The sequence below is a fragment of the Eriocheir sinensis genome, chromosome 5, assembly GCF_024679095.1.
Source record: "Eriocheir sinensis breed Jianghai 21 chromosome 5, ASM2467909v1, whole genome shotgun sequence".
NCBI classification, from domain to species: domain Eukaryota; kingdom Metazoa; phylum Arthropoda; class Malacostraca; order Decapoda; family Varunidae; genus Eriocheir; species Eriocheir sinensis.
Window position 1 is genome coordinate 20720291 of NC_066513.1, and position 18144 is coordinate 20738434.

Genomic DNA, 18144 nt, shown 5'->3' on the forward strand with positions numbered 1-18144 from the left:
AGGAAGTATATAAGAGGGAAGAAGAGGAAGATAAGTAGCTTTAGAGGGTTCGATATCAAGAGGGTCGTGTTATGATGAGGAGAGGGAGGAGATAAGGGGATAAGGGGGACGGGGACGGGGTTTTAAGAGTGATAAGAAGAGGAGGGAAAGAGGGACTAAAGGAGAGAAGAAGGAGGTAAAGGTGGAAGGGGTAAAGACGGAGGAGTAAGAGGAGAAGTAAAAGGAAAATAGAGGTCGTGCTTTTTCTCTTATCATGTGTCGTGTCGAAATGGCGATCGAAAGTAATTAGTAAGAGGTGATAAGAGGCGATAAACTACACAGAGGTAAGATAAGAGTGAGTGGAAGAAAGAGTATGAGGTGGTAGGTCTCGTAAAGGTGAGAGAGGAGGTGAAAGGACTTAAGAGGGGGTGAAAGGAGGGAAGGGGAGTGGCAGAGGAGGAGGAGGAAGGGTGCGAGGAGTGACAGGAGGGAAGAGGAGTGGAGGAGAAGGAGGAGGAAGGGTGCTACAGGGAAGGGAGGAGGTGGTGTATTGACGAGAAGAATGACCCGTGTGACCCAAGGCGCTCCAGATGCTTAATTTACACCTGGGCTACGTCAACACAGGTACACGATCACCCGAAACTCCTTTTAACACTAATATGACGTCTTAACTGATATGCGTCTTAGAATAACGAATTAATACATTATAAAGTTGTGCAGTATTAGTATAAACGAAACCCGAAACTTATCAATCGCCAAGAAACAGTATTTTGAAAAGTAATAAAAAAAATGTAAAAAGGGACAAGAAAGGTAAAGGAAGAAAGCAAAAAGGAAACGGAAAAGGAAGAAAATTATGACAAGGACCTAAAGAAATGATGGGAAAAATTAGGCCAAAAAAAATATTACCTAATCTGTTTTTCATATATATTAATTAAAAAAGTCCAAGGGCATCTCGCGATCACTGTTGACAACCTCGATAATCTGAACCAATCGCCGCCACCTTCCCTCCCCCCCCTCTTCATCTTCCCCTCTACTTCCCCTCCCCTCCTTCTAATCCCCTCCCTCATCTCCTCTTCCTTTCCGCTTCATCTCCTTTCACATCTCAAAAATAATGAAGCTAGTTGTTGTTGTTGTTGTTGTTGTTGTTGTTGTTGTGTTGGATGTGTTTGTGGTGGGAATGAAGCTTTTATGAATGTATCTTGTTTACCGTCTAGAAATGTGTGGGTGGATGGGCGGGGCGTCGGGGGGTGGGGGGTGGAGGTGGGGAACATACTTTTACAATACTACACTATTTTCCTATTCACCAGTTCTTCATCGTTTCCTCTTCGGTCACTTTTAATCCATCATTTTCTACGTCACCTTCCTTCCTTCATTCGTTCCCCTTCTTCCCGGTATATGCGTTCTCTCTCTCTCTCTCTCTCTCTCTCTCTCTCTCTCTCTCTCTCTCTCTCTCTCTCTCTCTCTCTCTCTCTCTCTCTCTCTCTCTCTCTCTCTCTCTCTCTCTCTCTCTCTCTCTCTCTCTCTCTCTCTCTCTCTCTCTCTCTCTCTCTCTCTCTCTCTCTCTCTCTCTCTCTCTCTCTCTCTCCTTACTTCTGATTCTCCAATACTCGGAAAAAGAAGAGACAGACGAAGAAGATTAAAAACAAAGTAATATTCCCTGAACTAGATTATTTCCACTTCATTGTATTTTAGAAACCCTCCTCTGCCTTCTCGCTCTCGCTCTCGGTCTCTCTCTCGGTCTCGGTCTCTCTCTCTCTTCTCTTGGATTGTACTAACGTTCGCACAATTTCCTTTGGGGTCTCGCTCCCTTTGTCCTTCTCGCCTCCTCCTCGCAAACCGTACTTTATCTGATGACCCAGGCTGGCAAGGTCATCATTATTTGCCTCAGTCTTCCTCCTCCTCCTCCTCCTCTTCCTCCTCCTCTTCCTCGACCTCCTCCTCTTTCTCCTCCTCCTCCTCTTCCTCCTCCTCTTCCTCGACCTCCTCCTCTTTCTCCTCCTCGTCTTCCTCCTTTTCTGACTCCTCTTCTTCCTCCTTTTCTGACTCCTCTTCTTCCTCCTCCTCTTCCTCGACCTCCTGCTCTTTCTCCTCCTCGTCGTCCTCCTTTTCTGACTCCTCTTCTTCCTCCTCCTCTTCGTCGACCTCCTTCTCTTTCTCCTCCTCGTCGTCCTCCGTTTCCGAGTCCTCTTCTTCCTCCTCCTCTTCCTCGAGCTCCTCCTCTTTCTCCTCCTGCTCGTCGTCCGTTTCCGACTCCTCTTCTCAGGTTGGATTCCACTAAAGTTGAGTTATGTGTTATTTTCCTCTCCTCCTTCATAACACTTTTCTGTTTTCTCATCATTTTCGTCCATCTCTTCTTCCTTCTCCTTTCCCTCTCTAGTTGGCCTTTCTTCACTTTCTCTTCACGTGATGTTCTTCCTACACCTGTTATTATTTTCATTATTTTCCTCATCTCTCTTAATCCCTATCTTTCTCCTCCTCCTCCTCCTCCTCCTTCTTCCCTTTCTCTTCTTCATCCTCTTCCTCCTTTTTCCTTTTCCTCCTCCTCCTCCCTCTTCTTTTTCTTTTCTTCTTCTTCTTCCACTTCGTTCCACTTTACAGTCTATCAACCCTAATCATTTTTCTTTCACTCTTTATCTTCGTTTCCTTCCTGTTCCTCATTTTCATTTTCTTATAAATCTTACACATCGCTACTTCAATGGCTTCTTCGTTAGTATATTGCTGATTCACGTATATTTCATTTTCTGTTTAATGATTTTTTTTTTTTTATGAATTTTGTCTTTTTTTTCTGTCTTACCAAATTGTGCAGCGTTTTACCCTTGAAGTCTGTATGTATATTTTTGTTATTACTTTATTGCATTCAGAAACATTTGGGTTATGGACTTTGTTTTATGTTTTACTTTGGAATTGGCTTTTTTTTTCTGTATTTTTGTACTGTTCTGATTTGCTTTCCATTTGGCTGAAATTTTCTTTATTGACATTTGTTTCGTTTTCGAGTTGGTCTGCATTTTCCTTTATTTGTGCGTTGTGTGTTTTCAATTTTACTTTTTTTTTTTTTTTTTTTTTTTTTTTTTTTTTTTTAAATATGGCCTATAGCGCCGGTAGGCTATTCCTTAGGGGCCTGATGGTCGGCCCGAGCCCTTCATGGCGCAGGCAATTGTTTATAGTGGAGCCATTATTCTTGGTTCATGCTGCCCCCCAGAGCTCATTCCTGATTTCACTTGCACAGCTTCTAGAGTCCGGGCTGATGGGTGGTCTTCAGGACAGCATGTGGGTAGTCTCTTAGGCCACTCGGCGGTGACTGAAAAATCCCAGGTGGTAGCGGCGGATTCGAACCCGCATCCTCCGCAACGCGTCGAATGCGGGGCCGGCACACTAACCACTCAGCCACCGCCTTCCCCATTGGTCTATATTCTGCTCTATTTACCTTTATATTTTTCCCGTTTCACATGCGAATTGGTTTATAGTTTGCTTTATTTACCGGTGTACTAGGTTTTCTGTTTTACTTTACTCTGCTGTTTTTTGTTTTTTTTACAACAAAGGAGACAGCTCAAGGGCACAAAAAAAAAGGAAACAATAATAAAAAAAAAAGCCCGCTACTCGCTGCTCCTAAAAAGAATCAAAAGAGGTGGCCGAAAGAGGGATCAATTTATTTATTTATTTATGTAATCTGTTTCCTGTTTTACGTTCGAACTGGTTATCATTTTTCTTTCTTTCCTTGTGCTAGGTTTTTCGAATTGGTTTTATATTTCACTATTTACTCAAGTATATATTTCTTTGTTTTACCTTTGTTGGTTTGGAATTTGCTTTATTTTTTGTTGTTTGTTTCTTTGGCTTAGTATTGCCACCTCGCCTCCTCGTGATGCATGTCCACCTCCCGCGCCTCCTGCCCGGCCCTCGCTGTTTCAGGTGATCAAGTTAAGCTTCCCCGACGCAACACCAGGTGGCGCTGCAACACTTTTGGCACACGTATTAGCTCGGCTCGTGACTGGGATTTTTCTCCTCGGCCGAATACCCTCCTCTTTCTTGTTTTCTTTTTCTGCAGATGAAGGGAAAACAAGAGAAAAAAGCTGGCTGCCCCAAAGGGTTGGCTGCAATCTCAGGAGGGAATGGATAAAGGATTGCACGCGTTCATCTCTTTGCTTGGCTTTGAATGTTTGGGGCTGCCGGCTGCGTGTGTGGAGGGGGGGGGAAGGGGAGGGGGTGCTGTGTGTGTGTGTGTGTGTGTGTGTGTGTGTGTGTGTGTGTGTGTGTGTGTGTGTGTGGACGCAGGATCGTTGATAGGATCTCTTTTCCTCTGATCTTTTTTCTCTTCTTTGTCGTCGTCGTTCTCCTCCTCCTCCTTCTCCTCCTCCTCCTCCTCCTCTTCCTCCTCCTCCTCCTCTTCCTTGATTCACTTCACCTCCTCTTCCCTATTCCCCTTTCTATCCTCAAGCATTCATTTGCTCGGGCTCCTTTTCCACGCAACTCCTTCCATTCCTCTCCTTACCATTTCTCTCCCTCCCTTGCTTTCCTCCTTCTCTCCCATCCTCCCTCCCTCTCTGCCATCATCCTTCCTTCCGTTCCCTTCTCTCTCCCTCTCCTCCTTTCTCTCTCCTTCTCTCCTTTCCCGTCATTGCTTTGGTTCGTTCGTAAAAATGGTTTGGTATCGCAGTGTCGCCAGGAGCTTGTGGCCGCCGATTCCTTTGGCTGAGTTCCGGCGCTGTGGCATGAAAGAGCGAATAGATTGAGGCTGCTTCTTCTCTTGTTTCTTCTATGCTGGTTATTTCCTTTTATACCACCCGTTCTCCACTTCCTCCTCCTCCTCCTCTTCTTCTTCTCTTTCTCTCCTTTCCCCTCGCTCCGTTTCTCATATCTCCTTTTTTCGATTTCTTTCCGTTTTCTTTTTCTTTCGTTTTGTTCTCTATGTCTTTTATCGTGTGTGGGTGTCTGTGTGTGTGTGTGTGTGTGTGGTCTCTCTCTGTGGTTATCTTATAGAAGTGGCTCTTTTTTCCTTGTCTTATTCTTTTCTCTCCTTTCCCTTTATCCTTTTCCCGTGTATTGCCTTCGCGGTTAGGCAATTTCCTGGCTTATCTTACTTTTATTTTGCGGTTCTTTCTTTCCTCCTTTTTTTTCTTCCTCTTTTTTCTGAGTCTTGCTGTTTCGGTCTTGCTCTCTCGTTCTCTCCCGCTTTCTCTCTTTCTCGTTATTCTTCGTTATTTCTTTCCTCTTTATTTACCTCTCTGGCTCTCTCTAGCTTTCTTCCATCTATATCTTTCTTACTGCTTTTGTTTTGTATTATTATTTATTTTTTTCTAGTTATACTTCTACTTCAAACACCTATTTTTATTTATATTGCTAATGCTTGTGGTGATTATCTTGCTAATGTTGCTACTATTGCAAATACTACTACTACTACTACTACTACTACTACTACTACTACTACTACTTCACTTATTAAAACCCTCACGATCATTATTATTCCTGTCGGCGGCACGATAACAACACAAAAGCCCCATTCACGTTTTATCTTTCCATTCTCCGTGTTTTCCTCTCCTTTTTTCCCGTCCATAGATACGCCGGGCTTTGTCCATCCATCTTTGTCCTGTAGAGGGTCTGGGCTTAGCAGGGAAACAGGCTTAAGACTCCCCCTACTGTTGACTAAGAAAGAAAACGGGAGAGAGAGGGGATGCGGATCTGTTGATAAAGTCGTCGAAGAAAGAAGTTGGTCATTAGATGGAAATTGTTTTTCGGAGTTACATTTTGCTTTAGTTCTGTGGTTAAATTGAAAGAGGTTGAGAAAATGGAAATGTATGTTTGTTATTGTTTTGTTCGTATGTTAAGAGAGACAGATAGATAGATAGATAGATAGATAGGTAGATACGGAGAAAGAGGGAATGAGATGTAAAAAAAATATGGCCAATTGGGTACGTTGTGTAGGACAGGTAATGGGTCTCAGGTAACTAATTAACGATGGCAATTACCTGGAGACGAAAAAAGAAAAATACTCACCCATTTTTTCTTTCATTAAGGCTTATATTTTATTTACAGTATAAGATTAATGGTTTTCTTCGAGCCCTCTAAAAATATAAAAATAGAAAATTGATCACCTATAGACAAGTATTTTTTATGTAAATTCTAATCACTAAAATGAAACGAAAAAATGGATCCTTATTAAAGCTGCCATTTTCAAAGTCGCAATAAGATAGAATAAAAATCAAGAATAAAGAAGCTACTCATTATCGCTACTTAGGGTGTGACTTGAACACAATTCCAAGAGAGACAAAATCCTACTGAAGAGTCGCGTTTAATTATTCAGCTTTTAACTATATTGTTCATATCGTATATTATGACAAATGTGAAATCATGTTATTTTATCTGATGTCACTAAGAAAAAAATCAGTGTAATAATCTTTAACACTAAGTTTATAAATCCACAGTAAGTAAGACGCGATAGTAAATGCTTAGACCAATCCATGCAGTGCTAAATTTAAGACGTATTTTACTTATTTTGCATTTTCTCCACTGCTGTAGCGAAATACTCTCTAAATCTGTGAGTGCTTCTCCCTCTTCTTCAAACACAGCGGACATCTGTTTTTCCTCTTGATGCTCCCACTGTACACAAAAGAGGCCGCGAGAGGCGAGCCGGAGACGTAATGTGGACGCTGTCTGCGGGATTAGGTGAGGGAATGGGAGATTGAAGGTTCATCCCGACCTGTTTGTTTGGGGCTGACTCCCCCCCACACACACACTACACTCTCTCTCTCTCTCTCTCTCTCTCTCTCAAACTTAGGGGACAAGGGATTTTTAAGAGCAAACTTTAAGAACGAAAATCCGGTAAAGGGAAAACACACGACGACAATTTTTACTCCTAATTTCAATAGAAAATATTAAGACGGTAAAAATTTGCAGAGGAAAATAACGTGGATTAAAAAAAAAAGAAGAGGAAAAACGGTGGATCGAGAACGAAAGGGAAAATTTTACGCGCAGGCGGATGCGAGAGGGAGAAAAGAAAGAAAATAATAAATTGAAAAGGGGAAGCTGAGAGGAAACAAATTTGGAAGCTGAACAAAGAAAAAAAGATAAGATCGGGGGACACAACTGAGAGAGAGAGAGAGATTTTGGACGAGGAATTTTGGCTTGTGGGTAAATAAAAGGAAGCAAAACCGATAACATTGAAGTCAGGTCGCGGAGGAGTGATTGGAGGGAAGGTTTGGAATGGGGAGTAGTGGGGGGAGGGATTGGTTTGGAAGGAGGAAGGGACTGGTAGGGAAGGTTTGGCATGGGGTGGTGGTGGGGGGGGGGGACCTTGACCAGCAGAACATCGATTGGCCGATACTTGAGAGCCATGATTGAAAATATCTGATTGGCTGCACACTGAGCCACATCAAATTAAGTAGAGTTAATAGTATTGATGTTATTGATGGGTGGGGAGTTTGCGTAGTAGTAGTAGTAGTAGTAGTAGTAGTAGTAGCAGTAGCAGTAGTAGCTTCAGACTAGTAATAAAGCATCATTGTAAATATATATCCATTTGTAATGAAACTTAAGTAGTGAATCTGATGAACTCTTCTTTTTCTATAGAACTGCTGGTTTTTGGTAGTGAAAGGTAAACAAACTATACCATCATCTCTTTTTTCTCATATTTTATCGAAACATTAAAAACGGATAGGTGACTAGGGGGAAGGAGACCAGGGGGAGGAGAGGAAGAGAAAGCATTTGGTGAGAGGACGAATGGAAAATTTAAGGGTGGTGGAAATATTGAGAAGGGAAATGATAAAAAGTGGGAAAAAGAGGTGTGAAAGAAAGGAGAAAAATGAGAAAAAGAAAGCCGTGATATACAAAAGGAGGACGGGAGTTTGTGTGAGAGGAAAAGAGGAGGTAAGAATGGAGTGAAAATGACAGGATAAATTGGACGAAAGTGGGAAAAAGAAGTGTGAAAGAAACGAAAAATAAGTCAGAGGAGAAAAACTGCACTATACAGGGAGATGAAAAAAGAGGAATGAAAGAAACGAGGAAAAGGACAAAAGAGGAAAACAATAATATCCAAAAGAAGGAAGGGAAGTCAAAAGAAAGGAAAATATGAAGTAAATAGAGTGAGTGAAAATAACAGGATAAAAAGGGAAGAGGAGATGTTAAAGAAAAAAGGAAAAGAACAATGCCGGAAAATAATATACCAGAAAAAGAAAGGGACGCCAAATGAGAGTCAAAAAAGGAGGTATGAAGGGAAGTGAAAATGGCAGACTAGAGGGCGCTGGCGTTCCTCCGCGGCGTGCTAATAAACTCTGTACCAGCCGGGAACTTTACGACCGCCTATTACAGTCCGCCGCGCCGTGACTCTGCATAAAGCGTTCGGGCGGAGGGTGATTTAGTAGGCCGGCGATCGTGTCTAAGAATACCTGTACATCCACGCGCACAGGTAATTTCCCCGTCGCATCATACAATTTCGGAGGACATCAAGAATAAGCGTTGTTGAGGATTGAGAGAGTATAGAGTTATGGTTACTGGTGATATTCTTCCGTCGCATTATACAATCTCTAAGGGACGTCAAGAATAATAGGCGTTGTTGAGGATTGAGAGAGTATAGAATTATGGTTACTGGTGATATTCTCCCGTCGCATTATACAATCTCTAAGGGACATCAAGAATAAGCGTTGTTGAGGATTGAGAGAGTATAGAATTATGGTTACCGCTGATATTCTCCCGTCACATAATACAATCTCTAAGGGACGTCAAGAATAAGCGTTGTTGAGGATTGAGAGAGTATAGAATTATGGTTACCGCTGATATTCTTCCGTCGCATTATACAATCTCTAAGGGACATCAAGAATAAGCGTTGTTGAGGATTGAGAGAGTATAGAATTATGGTTACTGGTGATATTCTTCCGTCGCATTATACAATCTCTAAGGGACATCAAGAATAAGCGTTGTTGAGGATTGAGAGAGTATAGAATTATGGTTACTGGTGATATTCTTCCGTCGCATAATACAATCTCTAAGGGACATCAAGATTAAGAGTCGTTGCTTAAGACATTTCGCCGCCCAAGAACACATATTTGACAAGGCTTTCGTAGGAGTGGTGGGCATTTCCAGGAGTAGTGTTATGACCCTGGTGGTAGTCTGACCCATCCTCTGTACCCTGAACCTAAAAAACTCATTAGATCCTGATTGATCCCCTCTTTGACCTTTAAAAATAGCTGATGTGAGAAGCGAAAGTGTTTTGTAATACCTGCATGTTTTTTTGAGATCTGAGCAAGGATAGAAGTGTGTTTAATACCTATATATATATTTTTTGTCGCTTTATACAATCTCGAAGAACATCAAGAATACGTGATTTTTTTTAGGATTGAACGAGTATAGCTTTACGTTATCTGCCTATATTTGCTATCTGTAATTAGGTTAAGTAAGGATAAGTGTTTCTTGAGGACTGGGCGAGTACAGATTTATGTTTAGTTCCTATATTTGCTTTTTGTAATTGAGTTATTATTGTTATTGTTATTTTCAAGTGTTTAAAGGACCGTGCAAGTATTCATTTGTATTTACTAGCTCTATTTGCTCCCTGTAAATACGTTATTATATTGTTGTCAGTTCATTAAGCATGAGAGCAATTTACTACTGTCAGGGAATTTATGATCGCTCGCTCTGAAATTCATGGGACATATTTTATCTCGTGTTTATTGTATACCTTATCATTATTTTCTTACCTACCCTCTACCTGATCCATCTACCCATCTGAATCCATCTGAACTATAAGGGAAACAGCATAACTAACCCCAAAGATTATGGTACCTTCACCCATAGTCTTATAAAAATTCATGGCAAATATTTTATCTATCCATTTTTTTTCTAATCATCAGTTTTTTACCTTCTCTTGTAGCATTAAGGTTGATCTGTCTATCCATCTGAATCTATCTCAGCTATAAGGTAAACAGTATAATTGACTCCAGATATTACGTTAACCTCACCCTTAATCAATAAAATTCATGGTACATATTTTGTTTCTAATCATTTTCTTTTGTTTTTTTACTTTTCTCAGAGCATTCAGGCTGGTCCATCTGTCTATCCGAATCCATCTGATCTGTAAGGAAAACAACATCACTGACTCCAAAAATAATGTTAGCTTCACCCCTAATAATTTAAAAAGAACTATTGAAGGAGGAGAAAAGGAGACAGCTCGTTACCAAGGTCCCCTCTAGCATACCTTTACAGCTCAGTCAAGTGTTAATCAGCGTGCTTCGTGGAAAGGTTGAAAGGTTAAACATAAAGGAGTGACTGAAAGGGAAGCGAGGAGCAGGTGTTGAAAAATAAATTAAAGTTCCCGTCTTTACATCGCCGTACCTTTTCGTTGCCTGCATCACACCATATTCCATTTCATTCTGTCATTTTCAGTTCCATTCTTACGTTGTCTTTTACTCCCACTTTTTTATTTTCCTCTTTTCATAGGTTATTGTTTTCCCCTTACTCTTTTTCATCCTTTCTTTCACACCTTTTTCTCTTACATTTTTCCTCCTCTTCTCCTTGTTTTTTTTTCTTCCTTTTTCTTCCTTTTTCATCCTTTCTTTCACACCTTTTTCTCCTACATTTTACCTCCCCTTCTCTTTATGTATTTTTTTCATTCCATTCTTTCCTTTTTCATCCTTTCTTTCACGCCTCTTTTCTTCTCCCATTTCCTTCCTTTTCTCTTTTTATGTATTATTGTTTTTCCTGTTTGCCCTTTTTTATCTTTTCTTTCATATCACTTTTTCACACATTTTCTCCCTTTCTCTATTTATGTACTAATGTCCCCCTTTGTCTTTTCATCCTTTCTTTCGTGCCTTTCATATTTCTCCTCATTTCCCAAAGGTCTCTGTATTTTCCCTTTACCCTCTCCCTATTCATTCGTCCACTTCCCTAACTTTTTCTTTCATTCTCTTTTGTCCCTTTCTTCCTCGTTCTTCCCCACTTCTTTCCCTCCCTCCTCTCCTTGTCCTCTTTCACACCATATTTTCTCACATTTTTCCTCCCTTCCTTTTTTTGTGTATTATTGTTTTCCCTCTTTTATATTCTTCTCCTTTCTTTCGCACCTGTTATTCCCCAACCACACCTCTTTTTCCCCACCTTTTTCCTCATTTCCCCTTGCTCTCTTTATTCCCTCTCCCTCTCTCTCCTTATTCATGCGCCCTATCACCTAACTTTTTCTTTCCTTCTTTGTGTCCCTCTCTCCTTCCTCCCATCCTCCTCCTCCTCTCCCTCCTCCACTGCCATCCTCGTACACCTTGTTATAACGCAACACACCTGGGGCCGCGTCACCTTGCGTCACAGGTACGAAAAGTTAATTAATACCCTCGTTTTCTTTACAGACTCCAATTTTTACCTCGGCGGGAGGCTAAACAAGTCTTCACACGTCCCCCCTTGCTCTCTAAGTCTTTCACCCTTCCCGGTTTTTTTTTCGATCAAACTTTTTCTCACCTTTCTACCTAATCAGTCCGGGCTCACAACGCACCCACCTACCCAACTACATACCTACCCTACACCTTTCTCCCTTCTTTATCACGCACTCTTAACGCCCTCTGCCTCCTCATAACACTCATGTTCACCCTTGAATATTTTTCCCTCACCGTCCACTTATTCCCCTACCCACCACTTACTTATTCTCCCACCCATCATCCACTGACCTCCACATTTCTCCCACCTTCTACCACCCATCTATTCTCCCTCCACCATTCACCCATTTTCCCATCCACCACCAACCCATTCTTTCTCCCATCCACCCACCCCCCTCCACCCACGCTTCTCATGCCTTCAGTTCTGCCCCCTGTCGCATCATTAAACTTTGCCTGCCTACCACTGCCATCCACTCCCTCTTCCCTTTCCCATCCTCCCCTTGCCCCCTCCTCCTCACCGACCTGTTTGTTTGCTAGGCTGTCCTACCTTTTCTCTCATTACCTTAAATTGATCACCCTTTCTTTCACTTTTTGTTCCTTGCATATCTACTTGGCCACCTTTTTCTCTCTCGTTTCCCCCTTCTCTCCCCGACCACCAGCTCCGACTCCAGAAGCTCTCCCCCCGTTCTTCCTCCCTCCCCTCCTTGGTCAAATTCCCTGATCGTACGAAAAAAAAATGGAAGCGATGCGAAAATTAGTGAACGTAAATAAGGGCGCGTGTAATTAACTTCCTAATGATCAACCTTTTTCATCTTTTTTTTTATCCTAGTTTTAATTTTTTTTTTTCCCTGAAGGTAAATTAACTGTTTGGGGTAAGGAGTTCTGATTAAGAAAGTTTTTTTTCTATCGTGTGTGTGTGTGTGTGTGTGTGTGTGTGTGTGTGTGTGTGTGTGTGTGTGTGTGTGTGTGTGTGCAGAAAGCCGCAAATAAACTCATAAACTCTTAATCACCGTCTTCAAAAGCAATTCTAAGGCCTTAATTATCTCCGAGGTTAATTATCGTTCTTAAACTCTTCTATCTTCCTTTATCTTCCTCCCCTCTTCCCCCTTCCATTTCATTTCCCCTTTCTTCCTTTCTCTATTACTTCAACTATTATTTTCTTCTTAACTTTCTTCCTCTCTTCCTTCCTTCATTTCTTACTTCGACTCTCATTTTTTCTTTCATTAACTTACTTCCTACCTTCACTTATTCATGCACTCCATTTATCACATTTTCTCTCCCTCCTTCCACTCTTAATCCCTTCCTTGCACCCTTTTCCTCTTCCTTCCATCTGTATATTTTTCTTCCATTCCATCACTCCTTCCTTCCATCTGCTCTTCTTTATTTTCCTTCCTTCCAACCGTCCTTCCATCCTTCCTTCCAGTTTCCTTTTTTTTCTGTTCTACCTTTCATCCTTCCTCTCTTCTCGACTCCCTTTCTTCCTTCCTCCCTTTCTTCTTAAATGGGCACTGCCTCGAGCATGCTGTTTGATATGTGTGTGTGTGTGTGTGTGTTAAGAGAGAGAGAGAGAGAGAGAGAGAGAGAGAGTGGACGTGTACTAATCATTTCTCTAAATCAACACGACCTCTACCCTTCCTCTCTCCCTCTTTCCTCCTCCCCCTCACCTGCCCCCCCCCCCTTCCTCAGTGGGCCAATCACACCCCAATTATTGAAGGTGATTTAGCAGTTGCCGCGTGGATGGCGTCGCGGCTCATGCGGATATTCGACATGACACTCCGAATAATCACAAACATGGCCCCCAAACTATCCTGGGAAATATTTATAACTTTGCAAACCTTCTAGATCAAATGCATTACCGTAAGGAGAAAAAATCTAAATCGTTCCCGTAAGAAAAAAAAAAATCAAAATCGTTCCCGTAAAAAAAAATCAAAATCGTTCCCGTAAGATGAAAAATCAAAATCGTTCCCGTAAGAAAAAAAAATCTAAATCGTTCCCGTAAAAAAAAAAAATCGTTCCCGTAAGAAAAAAAATCAAAATCGTTCCCGTAAAAAAAAAAATCAAAATCGTTCCCGTAAAAAAAAAAAATCGTTCCCGTAAAAAAAAAATATCGTTCCCGTAAAAAAAAAATCAAAATCGTTCCCGTAAGAAAAATAAATAAATGCATGTAAACGACACTCCGAATAATCACCAGCGTGGCCTCCAAACTAAACTGGGAAACATTCGTGACTTTGCAAACCTAAGAAAAATAAATCCATTTCCGCAAGAAGAAAAAAATGAGAATCGTTTCCGTAATTAAAAAAAAAAAATGCACGTAAATGACACCTCGAATAATCACCAGCGTGGCTCCCAAAGTATTCTGAGAAATATTCGTGACTTCGCAAACCACCTGAGAAAAATTAAATGTGAACCCGTAAAATAAGAAATAAGATAAAAATGACTGCGGTAAATTACTAACATGGCCTCAGATATTTTGTTTTACATCAAAGGAGACAGATCAAGGGCACTAAAAAAAGGAAACAATAATAAAAAAAAGCCCGCTACTCGCTGCTCCTAAAAAGATTCAAAAGAGGTGGCCGAAAGAGAGGTCAATTTCGGGCCACAGCGAATAATTATCAGCGGAACGGCCTCCAAACTATCCTGGAAAATATTCGTGACTTTGCGAACCTGAGTAAACATAACGCATTCCCTTAAAAAAAGAAGTTATGGGACACTGCGAATACTTACCAACTACAGACCAAACTCCAAACCAGCTCCAAACTATCTTGTGAGATATTCGTTACTTTGCAAACCTGAAAGGAAATATAACGCATTCCCCTAAAAAGAAGTTATGTGACACTGCGAATACTTTCCAAATTCAGACCAAACTCCAAGCCAGCTCCAAACTATCTTGTGAAATATTCGTGGCCTTGCAAACCTTCTGAGATATCCAAATGCATTCCCGTAAAAAGAATTAAGAAGTATATGTGACATTGCGAGTAACTGTCACTAACAGGACCTCCCAACTATCCTGTGAAATATTCGTCATTTTGCAAACGTTCCGAGAAAATCAGATGCGTTCTCGCAAGTATAAATAAATATATAAATGAAGTTCTTTAAAATAAAACAAAATAAATAGTTCCAAGGAGGTAAGAGCTGGAAGGAAGGAAAATACGAGGAGTTAAAAAAAAAGTATGGGAAAGGAAAGTGAGTTGAAAATATTACGATACCGAGGGTAGATATAGAAAAGTAAACATTTTAATCATCAGAAATGCGTAACAAGAACTATATTGATGCTCGTCAGTTCTAATAAGTCTGCATCTTGAGGTCGGAGCAGCTTCTTCAAAGATAAATGAAAAATAAACAGAGAAGACTTCTTAACCCGGTAGCAGCGACGGGCCAAATTTGTGGCTTTACCGTGTACCAGCGACGGACCAAATTTTTACCATGATATAAACCCGCAAAAATAGATGATTCATAAACTGATCACAAATGCGTTGACATATATTATGAAATGGTTTGCGTGAGTGATGGATTTTTTTCTTATTTTTCTCACTTGGAGGGAAGGGCCTTTCAGAAACATGATCCCCGCAGCTACCGGGTTAAAATGGAAGACCTATTCACCCATCCACTAAACTCATCCCTCCGCACTAACACTTCCCAAACCATCGAAGCCATCCAAGAAAAAGAAACAAACAAACGAACATCGAACAAAGCAGAATATAATGAACCAAACACAAGCTTCACCAAAAAAGACCCACAAAACAGCATAAATCACGGGGCGGCGAAGCATCATCCATCAACGGAGACAAAACAAGACACAAAAACCCGACAAAAAGCGAAGATAAGCCACGCGAGGGGAATACATACAACTGTCCCCGGCGTGTCCGCGCGTTGGCTCCCCCGCCGAGGCCTGATGGACGGACGAAGGCCACAAGGACTTCAAAGGCGGCAATTTGCATGAGAATACCGCCCGAGTCATCCCTGGGCGGCGCGGCGGCAAGACAGGGCTAAGCGGGACAATGGACGAGGCAGATGGAGATGTCAAGGAGCCGCTGTGTTATCCCTGCCGATGATAAACAGCCGTGCCAGAGCGAAGGATGCTGCTCCTCCCGCGCCCCCGTCCTACGAATCCTACTCCCCTCCCCCTTCTTCGCCTACTCCGTCTTTCCCTCTTCTACTCCTACACGCATCCTAATCTCCCCCCCTCTTTTCCTACTTCTTCTTGTCCTCCTGCTATATCTTCTGCTTGTTCTCTTTTCTTTCTGCTTCTCGTTCTCGTATTCTTGCTTCTTTCCTTCTTTCTCCTGCAATTTATTTTCTGGTTCTCATTCTATTCCTGATTATCGTCGTTCTCGTCCTCCTTCTCTTCCACCTCCTATTCTTCCTCCTCCTCCTCCTCCTCCTCCTCCTCCTCCTCCGTCATATCAGCTGCCTTCCCTCATTCATCTCCCAGCATGTTCGTACGTTATCTTAGATTCGTCATATATTCTCTCTCTCTCTCTCTCTCTCTCTCTCTCTCTCTCTCTCTCCTAAGTACTTTTTATTAATATATTTGTAGACTACTCATTTATGTACCCTCCTAAAGTCTCTACTATCCTTCTTTTGTTCTGCTGATCTCTTTATTTATACTTTTTATCCATCATCATATTTTCTGCTGCTCTAAACATTTCTTTATAATTTTATCCGACTTTGTTTCTGTGTTATTCTTTTTACATATACACACGTTTATATTCTTACTAATCATTCTGTCTGTTTATATATCGTCTGTTTATCTGTATATCACTTTGTCTATTTAAGTATCTCATTTTATTCTCATCTATCTGTCTGTCTGTCTATTTTCATATGTATTAAATTATATATCGGTATTTATCAATTTGTAAACTTCTATCTGTCTATCTATATGTATCAAATTGTATGTCTATCAGTATCTATCAACCTACTAAGCTACCTATCTATCTATCTATCTGTATGTATCTAATTGTATATCGATCAGTATCTGCCAATTTCCACACATCTATCTATCTGCCTATCTCTATATGTATCAAATCGTATATCTATCAGTCTCAAATTACACTCATTTATCTATCTGTCTGTCTATCTATCTGAGTATCTCGCTGCCATTCCTCTGCCCCGGGACCCGATCAAGGCAAATCGCTCTCGCCCCGCCATAAGCCGAGGCTCATTTGTCTCTTAGAGGGCGAGACGCGGCGCCCTCCCGTAGCCCGTGAAAAGAGGATTGTAGGTAACGCGTGTTGTATCTATGGGGGGAGGGGAGGCGTTTGTATGTGTTAGGGGAGGGAGGAAAAGGGGGTAGGTGTGTGTGGGGTTGTTTTGTGTGTGTGTATTTTTGGTTGGTTGGTTGTGTTTATATGTGTGTCTTGTATCTGTTTGTATCTTGTTTCTGTGTGTGTTTCTTTGTTTGTTGTTTGTGTTTATATTTTCTGTGTGTGTGTGTGTGTGTGTGTGTGTGTGTGTGTGTGTCGTTGAGAGAGAGAGAGAGAGAGAGAGAGAGAGAGAGAGAGAGAGAGAGAGAGAGAGAGAGAGAGAGAGAGAGAGAGAGAGAGAGAGAGAGAGAGAGAAAGAGTGCAGGGGAGGGGGGACATGAAAACAGAAGTGGATTATTACCGTGAAAGAAAATGAAAAACTGAAACATTGAGTAGTTCATAGAGAGAGAGAGAGATTAATTCCGGCAAAACCATAAAACTGCTTCAGAATGGAAATCACCTACCATTTGTATTATTCTCTCTCTCTCTCTCTCTCTCTCTCTCAACTTGACGTAATTGCTATGTTCTTGATTTTTCTCACTTATTTTTTTTTCACACGACCGTTTTGTCATTAATTTCCTTTGTGTAGCGTTAATCCTTGCTTTTTACTGTGTCTCCTTAATCCTCTTGCACTGGGTAATAATGACAATGAAGGGAGAGGTCGGTGGCTGTAGATAGGTGAAAGAAAGACAGTGAGGGGAATGGGGAAATGTGAATATAATAGTTGAAGAGGAGCAGGAAGGAGAAGAACTGGAGGAGGAGAAAGTCGTATGAGAAGAGAGGAGGCAGTTGAAGAGGTAACATGATGCTTTTGATGAGAAAGCAGGTAAAATTAGGTGAGGCAAGGTAAAGATAAATGACGTTAAAGAATAGCAGTGATGTGATTGAGGAAAAGAGGGTAAAATACGAGAGGTACCGTTATGCAAAAAGTGAGAAGGTAGGTTAGAAGAAGTAAAGACAGGTAAGACTAACAGTGAAGATAAATGATACAGAATAATAGGGAAGCGAAATGAGGGTAATATATAAGAGGTAATATATACGAGCAGGTAAGGACAGGTAAGAATTATAGAGTTAATAAAGGGTAAGCAATAAGATCACGCTGAAGACAAGGTTCTCATCTCCTTTGTGACCTTATCCATCTGTAGGAGGGAGGCGGTAAAAGAGTAGGAAGGATGGATCTGGTGCAGCTGAAGGTAAGTCTGTGTGCGCGGCGGAGGAAGAGAAGGAGAGTAGGTCCTGGAAGAGAGGCAAACAGGAAATGTGAGAAAAGATTAAGACGAATAGGAGGAGGAGGAGAAGAAAGAGAAGGAAGAGGAGGAGCAGCAACAGCAACAGCAACCGCAACAGGAAGAGGAGGAGAAGAGGGAAATCGGATGAGATAGGAGGCATTTGAAGAGAAAGAGGAAGGAGAATAGGAGAAGAAATTCGTGTGAGAAGATAAGAGACAGTTGTTGAGAAGAAAACATGGAAGAGCGGGCAAAAGAAAGACTGTTGGCTTATAACGAGGTTGCCTGCTTTGTTGATTTAGTTTAACCTTCAGGCATTCCCGTGACATGCGGAACAAGCGAAAGCACTCAGAGCTTAGA

General features: G+C 41.4%; 1 protein-coding gene across 1 annotated transcript in view; it reads left to right on the forward strand.

Annotated features, from left to right (window-relative positions):
* Window positions 1-569: 569 nt before the first annotated feature.
* Window positions 570-18144, forward strand: part of LOC126983024 (nephrin-like) — a 196096-nt gene continuing 178521 nt past the window's right edge. Inside the window, exon 1 of the mRNA XM_050835448.1 lies at window positions 570-603. Coding sequence (XP_050691405.1) covers window positions 570-603 — 34 coding nt within the window. The remainder of the gene's footprint in view (window positions 604-18144) is intronic.